The 15,062-nt window shown below is 39.9% G+C and overlaps 1 protein-coding gene across 7 annotated transcripts in view; it reads right to left on the bottom strand.

Annotated features, from left to right (window-relative positions):
* LOC128697734 (ectonucleoside triphosphate diphosphohydrolase 5) overlaps window positions 1–15,062 on the bottom strand; it is a 108,094-nt gene that overhangs the window by 60,358 nt on the left and 32,674 nt on the right. For all 7 annotated transcript variants that reach the window (XM_053789602.2, XM_053789604.2, XM_053789603.2 and 4 more), the window contains 2 exons: window positions 14,334–14,460; window positions 13,521–13,688 (listed from right to left, as the gene is read on the bottom strand). In XM_053789602.2, coding sequence (XP_053645577.1) covers window positions 13,521–13,688; window positions 14,334–14,460 — 295 coding nt within the window. The remainder of the gene's footprint in view (window positions 1–13,520; window positions 13,689–14,333; window positions 14,461–15,062) is intronic.

The raw sequence follows: 15,062 nt of genomic DNA on the forward strand, positions 1-15,062 counted from the left end.
TTTTCAACATAGAATTTCAGGTACTGTATAAAAAGAGAGCAAATGTGTAGAACTACAATAGAATTAAGAGTTAGATATGGGTTAAAAAATATTCTGTTTTCTTAGTAAAGAGCTCAATGCAGCATTAGAATTACTATATTAGGAAATACCACCACCACTAACAATAAGGTCAATAATAATAATAATAATAATAATGATAATAATAGTAATTTAATTTTTTAACACTGGCCATCTCCTACTAAGGCAGGGTGACCCCCCCCCCAAAAAAAAAAAAAAAAATATTAAGTTTTTTTGTTTTACATTTAGTAATTTATACAGGAGAAGGGGTTACTAGCCCCTTGTTCCCAGCATTTTAGTCACCTCTTATGGAGGAAAGATTCTTCTCCACTACCCCACAGAGAATAATAATAATATGGTAATTATTAATAATAATAATTCTAAATGCAGGATGATGCAATAATATCAACACTATGTTACAATAGCAAAGCCATCAGAGTAGACATTAAAGTACCTGTACATACTATACTACATACAGTGCTAATCATGGCACTATGCCGGGACGCTCACCCGGCATAATGCCATGACGAAAATCAAAGGCCTACCATATAGGGGGTCTTTTTTGGTCAGTGCATTATGCCAGGTAGCAGCCATTACCATGACATCACAGCCTGCTGCCACACTCTACAGTGACTCCTCAGTGATCACGTGGCTGTCGTGGTGAGAGGAAGTGTTGCACTTTTGTGTCTCATCCACCCCATCTTTTGTATGGTGTTCCCTTTGGTTTTGGGGCTATACATGTTTGATTATGAATAAAAGGAAGTCTATAACACCTGAAACTATAGTTCAAATCATAGGGTTTCACAAAGCAGGGCAACAGATGAAAGAAATAGAGGAATGTTGGTGTGTGTGTGTGTGTGTGTGTGTGTTCAGTGAGGAACTGGGTGCAGTGTTTCAAGACTGGTGGCGGTGTCGAGTTACTGTCTGCCAAACCTCGGCCTGGCCCCTTGAAGAAGACATCTGTTCGTGCCTTAACTGTGTTAAAGAATCAGTTAGAGAGTACACCTAAGATAACTGCTAGAGAACTGAAAGAAAAGAACCCACATCTTCTCCCAGAGGTGTCTGTAAGAACTGTTAACAGATATGTGTCAGAACTGGGCTATAGTAGTCACTGCCAGGTTAAGAAACAAATCCTCTCCAAGCCACAGAAGAAATGTAGGCTGGATTATGCAAAGAAACATCTTCACTGGAATCCTCAACAGTAGTCTGAAGTACTTTGGAGTGATGAAACAACCTTCACCATCACCTGTAACTGTGGGGAACATGTGTACTGGCCCAGAGGTAGTGACCTGCTAGACCCACGCTACACCTGTGGGACCACCAAACACCCAGACTCGCTCATGGTTTGGGGGTGTTCAGTGTTGGTGAACTCACTGTGCTTCCCAAAAGCCAGTATATGAGCCAGTATAATTACCTGAAGTTATTTTGCGACAATTTACCCGAAGTGCTTGACAAGTGTGGGGCTACGGTTTTTATGCAGGACAGTACACTGTGTCATACCACCAAATCTGTAGTTCAGTGGCTTAAGGACTGTGAAGTGAGGTTCTTTAATGACTGGCCAGGCAATTCCCCAGACCTAAACCCCTATTGAGAACCTCTGGTCAATAGTGAAACAAAGTTTACTGGGCAAGGATATCAGTTTCATCCCATGGCTGGAGGCTGCTCTACGTGGGGCATGGAATAATATACCTCCCCAAACCTTCAAGAATTTATGTGAGAGTCTTCCTACATGGCTGAGGGATGTGATGAAGCATAAAAGACATAGCACCGAGTATTAAAACCTCAGTAAGTGTGCAAATATACAGTATATACAGTGGTACATTGACTTACAAGTGCCCCAACTTACGAGTTTTCCGAGTTACGAGCCATCGTTCGGTCGATTTTTTACTTTGAACTGCAAGCCAAAATCCGAGTTACGAGCAAGCTTCAGATATGCTGAAACTAGTTGGCGCAGCAAATGCCACAACAATGCACATGGTTACCTCGCTGTGGAAGCATCTCTCTTGTGTTGTGCTTGCGTTTTGTACAGTTATTTTGCCAAATTCCTTTTGTCTAACCATGGGTCCTAAGAAAGTAAGTGCAAAGGACAATGCTGAGAAGAAGAGGATGATGATGTCCATTGAATTAAAGCATGAAATCATAGAAAAACACGAGCGAAGTGTGCTGTAGTCAACTTAGCTAGGCAGTACAAGCGTAGTATGTACTTCGTGCAACGTGCCTTCTCTGCGAGAAGGCACGAGGCATTTATGCTGATTTGCTTCCCAGATATTCACCCAAAACGTTGGCCGGTCTCCTGACTTGGGAAAAAAAAAAAATCCGAGAAAATCGTTTTTGTGTCAGTGTTTTCCTTGTGAAACTAGTGATCTAGTGCAGTTAGCCTCACAAACACTCCATTTTCTCTTATAATAAGACCTCAGAAGGGCAATAATGAGAAGTTATGGTCAGAACGATACGTAATTATTTTTACCTCAGGAGTGGCCGCCATCACTCATCACATAATGACATATTTTATTCATTCTAGAGTATATATTATGTTTCTATGCTAATTTTATGGTTATTATGTCATATTAGATCAAATGTGATAGATAAATAAGCCACAGAGTTCATATTAGCGCTATACTGAAGTACAGTGGACCCTCGCCTAATGCTATTAATCCGTTCCTGAGAGCTCAACATTAGGCGAAATTATCGTTAGGCGAATTAATTTTCCCCATAAGAAATAATGGAAATCAAATTAATCCATTCCTGACACCCCAAAGTATGAACAAAAAAAAATTTTTATCACATGAAATATTAATTTTAATACACACAAACTGAAGAAGACATACACAGTTACATGACACTTACCTTTATTGAAGATCTGGTGATGATTGATGGGATGGGAGGAGGGGAGAGTGTTGATGGTGTTAGTGTTTAGAAGGGGAATCCCCTTCCATTAAGACTTGAGGTGGCAAGTCCTTTTCCGAGGTTACTTCCCTTCTTTTAATGTCACTAGGACCAGCTTGAGAGTCACTGGACCTCTGTTGCACAACATATCTGTCCATAGAGGCCTATACCTCCCGTTCCTTTATGACATTCCTAAAGTGTTTCACAACATTGTCAGTGTACAGGTTGCGAACACGGCTTGCAATAGCTGTGTGAGGGTGATTTTCATCAAAATAGGTTTGTACTTTAAGCCACATTGCACACATTTCCTTAATCTTTGAAGTAGGCAACTTCCTCAATTTCTCTATCCCCTCCTCCGAAGCAGTTTCCTCAGGTGTGGCCTCTTGCTGTTGAAGATGATCTAGGAGCTCATCAGTGGTTAGTTCTTCATTGTCCTCCTCCACCAACTCTTCCACATCCTCCCCACTAACCTCCAACCCCAAGGACTTCCCCAATGCCACAATGGATTCCTCAACTGGCATAGGATTCCCAGGATTAGCCTCAAACCCTTCAAAATCCCTTTTGTCTACACATTCTGGCCACAGTTTCTTCCAAGCAGAGTTCAAGGTCCTCTTAGTCACTTCCTCCCAAGCCTTACCTATAATGTTTACACAATTGAGGATGCTAAAGTGATCTCTCCAAAACTCTCTTAGAGTCAACTGAGTTTCTGAGGTCACTACAAAGCACCTTTCAAACATAGCTTTTGTGTACAGTTTCTTGAAGTTGGAAATGACCTGCTGGTCCATGGGCTGCAGGAGAGGAGTAGTATTAGGAGGCAAAAACATGACCTTAATGAAGCTCATTTCTGCAGAAAGTCGCTCTGCCACGTCTGAAGGATGACCAGGAGCATTGTCTAATACCAGGAGGCACTTAAGGTCTAATTTCTTTTCAATTAGGTAATTTTTCACAGTGGGGGTAAATGCATGGTGTAACCAGTCATAGAAAAAGTCCCTAGTGACCCATGCCTTACTGTTTGCCCTCCACAGCACATACAAATTAGCCTTGAGGACATTGTTTTTCCTGAACACTTTGGGAGTTTCAGAGTGATACACCAATAAAGGCTTCACTTTGCAATCACCACTAGCATTGGCACACATCAACAGACTAAGCCTGTCTTTCATAGGCTTATGTCCTGGGAGTGCCTTTTCCTCCTCAGTAATGTACGTCCTGTTTGGCATTTTCTTCCAAAACAGGCCTGTTTCGTCCCAATTAAACACTTGTTCAGGTTTCAGTCCTTCACTGTCTATGTACTCCTTGAATTCCTGCACATATTTTTCAGCCGCTTTGTGGTCCGAACTGGCAGCCTCACAATGCCTTATCACACTATATATGCCACTACGATTCTTAAATCTCTCAAACCAACCTTTGCTGGCCTTAAATTCACTCACATCACTAGTTGCCGGCATTTTTCTAATTAAATCATCATGCAACTTCCTAGCCTTTTCACATATGATCGCTTGAGAGATGCTATCTCCTGCTATCTGTTTTTCGTTTATCCACACCAATAACAGTCTCTCAACATCTTCTATCACTTGCAATCTCATTTTCGAAAACAAAGTTGCACCTTTGGCAAGAACAACTTCCTTGATTGCTGTTTTCTTGGCCACAATAGTAGCGATGGTTGATTGGGGTTTTGTGTACAACCTGGCCAGCTCGGAGACACGCACTCCACTTTCATACTTAGCAATGATCTCTTTCTTAATATCCATAGTAATTCTCACTCTTTTTGCTGTAGGGTTGGCACTAGAAGCTTTCTTGGGGCCCATGGTGACTTATTTTGCAGGTGCAATCACTAAAAAGGCTGTAATAATATGAAATGTTCCGATTGTATGCTTGGAAGCGACTGCGGTGGCTGGCTTGTAAACACTGGCACCCACGGAACAAGTAAGGCGGGCTCAAGCTGCACGTGGATGCGTCTCAAACGAACCACATTGAGAGAGTTTTTTAGCGCTAGCCGAGGCAAAATTTTTGCGTTAAAATGTATCGCTAGGCGGATTTAACGTTATGTGATGCATTCGTTAGGCGAGGTTCCACTGTATTTTCTCCTGCCTCACGAGAGCCATTAATTCCACTGGAACGGATTATGGCATTTCAATTAATTTCAATGAAGAAAACTGATTTGATATACGAGCAAACTGAGTTACGAGCTGGGTCATGGAACGAATTAAACTCGTAAGTCAAGGTACCACTGTATTATAAAATTTCATGGTATGTACTCACCTAATTGTGGTTGCAGGGGTCGAGACTCAGCTCCTGGCCCTGCCTCTTCACTGATTACTACTAGGTCCTCTCTCTCCCTGCTCTATAAGCTTTATCATGCCTCATCTTAAAGGTATGTATGGTTCCTGCCTCCACTACATCACTTGCTAGACTATTCCACTTCTTGACAACTCTATGACTGAAGAAATACTTCCTAACATCCCTCTGACTCATCTGAGTCTTCAACTTCCAACTGTGACCCTTTGTTTCTGTGTTCCCTCTCTGGAACATCCTGTCTCTGTCCACCTTATCTATTCCATGCAGTATTTTGTATGTCATTATCATGTCTCCCCTAACCCTCCTGTCCTCCAGTGTCGTCAGGCCAATTTCCCTTAACCTTTCTTTGTAGGACATTCCCCTTAGCTCTGGAACTAGCCTTGTTGCAAACCTTTGCACTTTCTCTAATTTCTTGACATGCTTGACCAGGTGTGGGTTCCAAACTGGTGCTGCATACTCCTGTATGGGCCTGATGTACACAGTGTACAGTGTCTTCAATGATTCCTTACTAAGGTATCTGAATGCTATTCTCAGGTTTGCCAGGCGCCCACATGCTGCACCAGTTATCTGGTTGACGTGTGCTTCTGGAGACGTGCTCGGTGTTATACTCACCCCAAGATCTTTATCCTTGAGTGAGGTTTGCAGTCTCTGGCCTCCTACCTGGAATTTACCTGGAGAGAGTTCCGGGGGTCAACGCCCCCACGGCCCAGTCTGTGACCAGGCCTCCTGGTGGATCAGAGCCTGATCAACCAGACTGTTACTGCTGGGTGCACGCAATCCAACATACGAGCCTATACTCTGTCTGCGGTCTTCTTTGCCCTTCCCCGATCTTCATGACTTTGCATTTGGCGAGGTTAAATTTGAGAAGCCAGTCGCTAGACTGTGTGTCCATCCTATCCAGGTTTCTTGGTAGTCCTGCCTGATCCTCATCTGATTTAATTCTCCTCATTAACTTCACATCACCTGCAAACAGGGACACTTCTGAGTCTATCCCTTGCATCATGTCATTCACATATACCAAAAATAGCACTGGTCATAGGACTGACTCCTGTGGGATCCTGCTCACCACAGGCGCCCACTGTGATACCTCATCACGTACCATGACTTGTTTTGGTACGTGTGTGGGGAAGGGGCGGCATATGCTGTGACTAGAACTGTATATACTTAAGAGTTGATACAATGCTTATTGCAGATATGCTAGCCTAGAACTTGAATGAGTTGTGTTGAAATTTCTCATTAACTTTTTAATTACTGTACAGCTGTAAGTTTCTTTTGATAAGTTATTACAGATTTTAAGCACATTAACTGACATAGTTATTATGCAAAACTGAGTTAAACATGGATATCAAAAGTAATGTAAATGCCTGCATACAAGTCAGCTTTGTGATATAGGTTGACTTTCAGCTGAAAGTTTTGATTTAGGCCTATACCTATTACATAAATTGATTCCCAACAATATACAAGGGACAAAAAAGGAGCAAACACCCCTAAATGCTGTCAGTATAATTATTTTTTTTAATATCTATTTTGATTATGCTATGTTTCCCACAAGCAAAAGATGATTATTGTAATTACTTTGAAGATAAGAGGTCTAACTGCCTTTTAACCATCTGTGGTATGTCCAGTTCCATTCTGCTACCATCACAAAAAGGTACTGTATACTCAAACCTGTTTTTCCCCTCCACTTTCTGTTCATCCATAATTATTTTGCATTTGACTATTTTCTGGTCAATTTCAATAAACACACAAATAACACGTAACTCATATTAGAACAAATTCAAGTTCTGATATGAGTTTTATATCCTGAGAGCATGGCATGCTGGTTACACATCTTGTTCTTGAACCAAGCTAAGAGTTTATTCGTTCAAGTATGCAAGTAACCACCATCACGAAAGTAAAACCTGACAAACCTATGAATGCATCAACCTTAAAATTGCTATTGATTTTTTATTATCACACCGGCCGATTCCCACCAAGGCAGGGTGGCCCGAAAAAGAAAAACTTTCACCATCATTCACTCCATCACTGTCTTGCCAGAAGGGTGCTTTACACTACAGTTTTTAAACTGCAACATTAACACCCCCCCTTCAGAGTGCAGGCACTGTACTTCCCATCTCCAGGACTCAAGTCCGGCCTGCCGGTTTCCCTGAATCCCTTCATAAATGTTACTTTGCTCACACTCCAACAGCACGTCAAGTATTAAAAACCATTTGTCTCCATTCACTCCTATCAAACACGCTCAAGCATGCCTGCTGGAAGTCCAAGCCCCTCGCACACAAAACCTCCTTTACCCCCTCCCTCCAACCCTTCCTAGGCCGACCCCTACCCCGCCTTCCTTCCACTACAGACTGATACACTCTTGAAGTCATTCTGTTTCGCTCCATTCTCTCTACATGTCCGAACCACCTCAACAACCCTTCCTCAGCCCTCTGGACAACAGTTTTGGTAATCCCGCACCTCCTCCTAACTTCCAAACTACGAATTCTCTGCATTATATTCACACCACACATTGCCCTCAGACATGACATCTCCACTGCCTCCAGCCTTCTCCTCGCTGCAACATTCATCACCCACGCTTCACACCCATATAAGAGCGTTGGTAAAACTATACTCTCATACATTCCCCTCTTTGCCTCCAAGGACAAAGTTCTTTGTCTCCACAGACTCCTAAGTGCACCACTCACTCTTTTTCCCTCATCAATTCTATGATTCACCTCATCTTTCATAGACCCATCCGCTGACACGTCCACTCCCAAATATCTGAATACGTTCACCTCCTCCATACTCTCTCCCTCCAATCTGATATTCAATCTTTCATCACCTAATCTTTTTGTTATCCTCATAACCTTACTCTTTCCTGTATTCACCTTTAATTTTCTTCTTTTGCACACCCTACCAAATTCATCCACCAATCTCTGCAACTTCTCTTCAGAATCTCCCAAGAGCACAGTGTCATCAGCAAAGAGCAGCTGTGACAACTCCCACTTTGTGTGTGATTCTTTATCTTTTAACTCCACGCCTCTTGCCAAGACCCTCGCATTTACTTCTCTTACAACCCCATCTATAAATATATTAAACAACCACGGTGACATCACACATCCTTGTCTAAGGCCTACTTTTACTGGGAAAAAATTTCCCTCTTTCCTACATACTCTAACTTGAGCCTCACTATCCTCGTAAAAACTCTTCACTGCTTTCAGTAACCTACCTCCTACACCATACACTTGCAACATCTGCCACATTGCCCCCCTATCCACCCTGTCATACGCCTTTTCCAAATCCATAAATGCCACAAAGACCTCTTTAGCCTTATCTAAATACTGTTCACTTATATGTTTCACTGTAAACACCTGGTCCACACACCCCCTACCTTTCCTAAAGCCTCCTTGTTCATCTGCTATCCTATTCTCCGTCTTACTCTTAATTCTTTCAATTATAACTCTACCATACACTTTACCAGGTACACTCAACAGACTTATCCCCCTATAATTTTTGCACTCTCTTTTATCCCCTTTGCCTTTATACAAAGGAACTATGCATGCTCTCTGCCAATCCCTAGGTACCTTACCCTCTTCCATACATTTATTAAACAATTGCACCAACCACTCCAAAACTATATCCCCACCTGCTTTTAACATTTCTATCTTTATCCCATCAATCCCGGCTGCCTTACCCCCTTTCATTTTACCTACTGCCTCACGAACTTCCCCCACACTCACAACTGGCTCTTCCTCACTCCTACAAGATGTTATTCCTCCTTGCCCTATACACGAAATCACAGCTTCCCTATCTTCATCAACATTTAACAATTCCTCAAAATATTCCTTCCATCTTCCCAATACCTCTAACTCTCCATTTAATAACTCTCCTCTCCTATTTTTAACTGACAAATCCATTTGTTCTCTAGGCTTTCTTAACTTGTTAATCTCACTCCAAAACTTTTTCTTATTTTCAACAAAATTTGTTGATAACATCTCACCCACTCTCTCATTTGCTCTCTTTTTACATTGCTTCACCACTCTCTTAACCTCTCTCTTTTTCTCCATATACTCTTCCCTCCTTGCATCACTTCTACTTTGTAAAAACTTCTCATATGCTATTGATACCACCTTTAAATCAGTTCTTATTGTTATTCTAATGCTGACCATATCTTGTACTCTTGAAACATGATTATTGACATGTACTTGAAAAGATACGACAATCTAAGATAAAACCAGAGGACCATGCAAAGCTTCAAAAGTAATATCCCAAGTATAGAAAACAACTACAAAGTTGCATTAGTTTGAAAATTACACATACCGTACACATCAGGGATTAAAGAGCAAAATTCATTAAAAAAAATAAATTATGCTGTTTCAGCCAAAACTGGCAGATTTAGTAATACAGTGGAACCTCAGTTTTCGTGATTAATTCGTTCCAGAAAGGTCTGACAAAAACCAAATTGTATGAAAACTGAAGCAATATTTCCCACAAGAAATAATGTAAAACTGAAGCAATATTTCCCACAAGAAATAATGTAAATCCAATTAATCCGTTCCAGACACCCAAAAATATTAACAAAAAACACATTTTATAAAGAATAACTATAGTTTTACATACAGAAAGCAATGAGAAATAAATATAAATGACTAATGAAATGGATAAATGAACATTTAACATCACTTTTACCTTTACTGAAGACTCTTGTTGGCGTATGGAAGATGGCGAGGAGGGGAGAGGGAAGAGGAGAGGTTATTGTTTGGAAGGGGAATCCCCCCCATCAGGACTTCAGGTATCAAGGCCCTATCTGGGATTACTTCCCTTCTTTGTCTTTTACTGGTGAGATCGGCCATGCGTACGCCACTTTCGTACTTTGCTATGATTTTTTTCATGAATTCTATCATGTTTCTTGCCTTCTTTATCAAAGGGCTGGCACTCAGAACTTTCTTTGGTCCCATAGTGGCTTATATAGCAGTCGCACTCAATAAACAAGCACAAAAACCAATGGATTATTATGAAATGTTTTGGATGAACGCTTGGGGGTATTGCTCAATCAATGAGAAACAAAGCCAGACTGAGTCAGAATGCATGGGATGCTTTGTGTGGGTGTGGGGAGGTGGACACATTTGGTACAGCTGACCATTGTCAATGCTACGAAAACACAGCGGATGTACGAAAACTGGGACAAAATTTCGTTGAAAAAAGTCATCGAAAACCGAATCCTACGAAAACCAGGGCATACAAAAACCGACGTTCCACTGTAAACTGTTAACTAAATACTTGTTACTGTTGGTCTGAGAAGCAAAACAGTGGCCCTTCAACTAACGCTATTAATCAGTTCCTGAGAGCTCATCGTTAGTCAAAATAATAGTTAGTCAAGTTAATTTTCCCCATAAGAAATAATGGAAATCAAATTAATCCGTGCAAGACACCCAAAAGTATTGAAAAAAAAAAAATTTTAACACATGAAATATTAATTTTAATACACACAAACTGAAGAAGACATGCACAGTTACATGACACTTACCTTTATTGAAGATCTGGTGATGATTGATGGGATGGGAAGAGGGGAGTGTGTTGATGGTCTTAGTGTTTAGAAGGGGAATCCCCTTCCATTAGGACTTGAGGTGGCAAGTCCTTTTTCGGGGTTACTTCCCTTCTTCTTTTAATGCCACTAGGACCAGCTTGAGAGTCACTGGACCTCTGTCGCACAACATACAGTATCTGCCCATAGAGGCCTGTACCTCCCGTTCCTTTATGACATTCCTAAAGTGTTTCACAACATTGCCAGTGTCACCATTAAACACTTGTTCAGGTTTCAGTCCTTCACTGTCTATGTACTCCTTGAATTCCTGCACATATTTTTCAGCTGCTTTTTGGTCCAAACTGGCAGTCTCACCATGCCTCACACTATGTATGCCACTATGATTCTTAAATCTCTCAAACCAACCTTTGCTGGCCTTAAATTCACTCACATCACCACTAGTTGCCGGCATTTTTCTAATTAAATCGTCATGCAACTTCCTAGCCTTTTCACATATGATCGCTTGAGAGATGCTATCTCCTGCTATCTGTTTTTCGTTTATCCATACCAATAACAGTCTCTCAACATCTTCTATCACTTGTGATCTCAGTTTCGAAAACATAGTTGCACCTTTGGCAAGAACAGCTTCCTTGATTGCCGTTTTCTTGGCCACAATAGTAGCGATGGTTGATTGGGGTTTTGTGTACAGCCTGGCCAGCTCGGAGACATGCACTCCACTTTCATACTTAGCAATGATCTCTTTCTTCATATCCATAGTAATTCTCACCCTTTTTGCTGTAGGGTTGGCACTAGAAGCTTTCTTGGGGCCCATGGTGACTTATTTTGCAGGTGCAATCACTAAAAAGGCTGTGATAATATGAAATGTTCCGATTGTATGCTTGGAAGCGACCGCGGTGGCTGGCTGGCTTGTAAACACTGGCCAGAAGTGGACGCGTCTCAGACGGAACGAATAGTGTTGGTCGAGTTTTTTAGCGCTAATCGAGGCAAAATTTTTGCGATAAAATGTATCGCTAGTCAGATTTATCGTTAATCGATGCCATCGCTGGTCGAGGGTCCACTGTACTGCTAACATGCCTCCATACTGAACATGGGTTCCAAATTTATATTTGCACTTTTAATAATGGCCTATGATTGTTACAATTTTGACATTATGATCCAAGCTACAATAGCAAAATTTAGTTTTTTTTAATTTTGATCATTGCTTTTCAAAAAAAAAAAATAGCATCTGACCACTATGACATTCAAAAGAAAATATCTTAGAAGTTAACAAAACTACTGTACTAAAATTAAAAATAATAATAAAATATAGCTACCTAAGAAAATGTAGTGGTACCTTGACTTATGAGTTTAATTAATTCCGTGACCGAGCTCGTAACTCAATCTGCTCATATATCAAATCAATTTTCCTCACTGAAGTTAATTGAAATGCCATTAATCCATTCCAGCCCCCAAAAAACCACCCCAGGGGGAGGAGAAAATACAGTGGACCCCCGCATAACGATCACCTCCGAATGCGACCAATTATGTAAGTGTATTTATGTAAGTGTGTTTGTACGTGTATGTTTGGGGGTCTGAAATAGACTAATCTACTTCACAATATTCCTTATGGGAACAAATTCGGTCAGTACTGGCACCTGAACATACTTCTGGAGTGAAAAAATATCGTTAACCGGGGGTCCACTGTACTTCAATATAATGCTAATATCAACTCTATGGCTTATTTATCTATCAGAATTTATCTAATATGACATAATAAACACTATAAGTAACATAGAAACATGATATATACTCTAGAATGAATAAAATAGGCCATAATATGGCGAGTGTCCTATAATGTGTTCTTTGGTCCAGGGTAAGAGAAAACAGTTTTTGAGAGGCTAACTGCACTAGATCACTAGTGCAGTGATATACAATTATCTCGGAAGTAAGTTATTGACTTATTTCATGAAGCCCACCATTTATTATTGAAGTAAATGCAATAATATTGACAGAAATCATAAAAAAATGATTGTCCTACAATTGGCTTGTGAAATATTGGAAATATTCCAAATATTTTGGGATTTGCGTGGGAGTAAAGGGCAAGATATTTTGCAAATGTCAAAAACTTAGCAACTTTATTTTTTTGCAGAATAACTAAAGATAATTACATGATTATCTACAGTGAGAACATAGCACTAGCATTGTTTTATAAGTACCAAGTCCCAAAACCAGCATCCATTGTGCCGTTTAGGTTGGGGTTCTTGCCAAATGTCATTTTCAGTAAATACATATTTTTTTTCACTCGTAACTCAGATTCTGGCGCACAATTCAGAGCGAAAAATTGACCAAGCAATGGCTCGTAACTCGGAAAACTCGTAAGTTGGGGCACTCGTAAGTCAAGGTACCATTGTATAGTAAAACCTCAATTGAACGGAACCTGATTTAATGAACAAAACCTGTAGCTGGGCAACATTCAGAATCAATGGACAAACTCTGTTAAACTCAAAACTGTTCGTTATTGTTACAGTCCACTAGGTAAATTTACTTTCAGGTTTAATGAACTTAGTAGATTAAATATGGAAATTATCCATTACTGTTTCAAACATGGAAAAAATATTTTCACAATTCAAATTTAATGGAGAATCACTTTTAACAGAACTCCCCTTCCCCTATTAGTCCATTAAATAGAGGATTCACTGCCAAAATATAAGAACAAATAAAACTTCAATACTACAACACTAATAATCAAATCAGTGACCTTGTCTGACAAAATACGCACCTGTTAGGCTTTTGAAGAAAGTGAAAGCTAAGACACGTGAGCCAGTTGAGCCAGCATCAATAATGACAGCATGCACTCGCTCCTGCACACCTAGTGCCACAGACACATGGTCCAGGGAGTTGGTGCTATGGCCAATACTCTTCAATGGCCATGTGTTATTTAAAGTCACTGTGGAAAGTCCATCAAAGTACTGTCAAAAATTGTCAACTGCATACTGTACATGACAACCAGAAAACAAACAAAATTCAAAGGCAATTTAATATTATAGTTACTTAGGAAAAATAACTACTGTGAAAAAATAGTGAATTTCCAAGTGCTTCAGTGATTTCTTACATTATTAAGGAACTGTAAGAAGAATTGGACATCAGAAGACATAAGAATGAGGTATCACCTCATATATGACCTGACACCTGGCCCAATATGCTGTGCGTGGGAGTGTAGTGAAGATTTTGACGCGTCACACGTCAAGTACAATTTATGAGTTACATGTCAGGCATAACTTAAATTCCTCACAAATTCTATTAATTATTTTGCATATTGTGATATCACTTGCTTACTGTAATCTTACTGCATAGTCACTTATGCATAACTATACAAGGCAGTTATGTAACAAAAGAGCAGGCTGAAATCAGTGGGGGTTTACTCATTAAAAAGCCTGAACCTATAAAGTTTGTTACAGCCTTTCAAGTGGAGGGGAAAACCTTTACGATTACCTCGTGTCATCTTTACACAATGCTGCACCATATGTGAAACTCAACATTTAATTAGCAATCAATTACTCTGAATCTATTATATCTTGTATGAAAGGCTTACCTAATATTATGAGAGATGTAAGGCTGAAAACGATTCCATAAAAAAGAAGTCTCATCAAACGAAACGAGGTGTGCATTTTGCCTGATGATTGTGTGCCCTTTGTGGCCACCCCCATATCACCTACTGCCTGCAATAAAAAAAAATTTAATTCTAGTGGCTATAAAATACTTTGACTTTAGAACCTAAAATAAATCAATAATTTTTCTAACATGTAAATATAAGAGTTCACATTCAACGTACATGACTTCAAGACCAATGATAAAAACAGACAATGAAGAAATGAGAGAGGAAAGACAAAAAGAAGAAACATAATGAGTAGGTTTGCATTCATTCTGCCAATGATTTTTTAATAATCAGAAGTGCTGTACATCCTTTTATTCTACACAGCAGGGTGAACAAGTCTTGTGCTTTAGATGAGATGTTCCAGACAGTACGTAGCCCAACAGTGTTGCATTCCAAGTCTAATACCATTTGTAATTTAAAAATAAATTGGCCAGAAATGTTATATGTACTGCAACTTTTGGTTAAACTATAGTACAACTGCTTAGTATAATTTTCTCCACCTCACATCCATTTTTTTCTGCATTATTTTAGAAATAATTATTAATAATTCTATTGAAAAAGTTTAGCCAAAACATATTTTATTACACTGCTACACTTTGCTTAATGTTTGCATGTACAATACATATCCATACACAGTTTGTCATACCACACATAGTAGTAGTTCAG

This window comes from Cherax quadricarinatus, chromosome 68, assembly GCF_038502225.1.
Source record: "Cherax quadricarinatus isolate ZL_2023a chromosome 68, ASM3850222v1, whole genome shotgun sequence".
Classification (NCBI taxonomy): Eukaryota; Metazoa; Arthropoda; class Malacostraca; order Decapoda; family Parastacidae; genus Cherax; species Cherax quadricarinatus.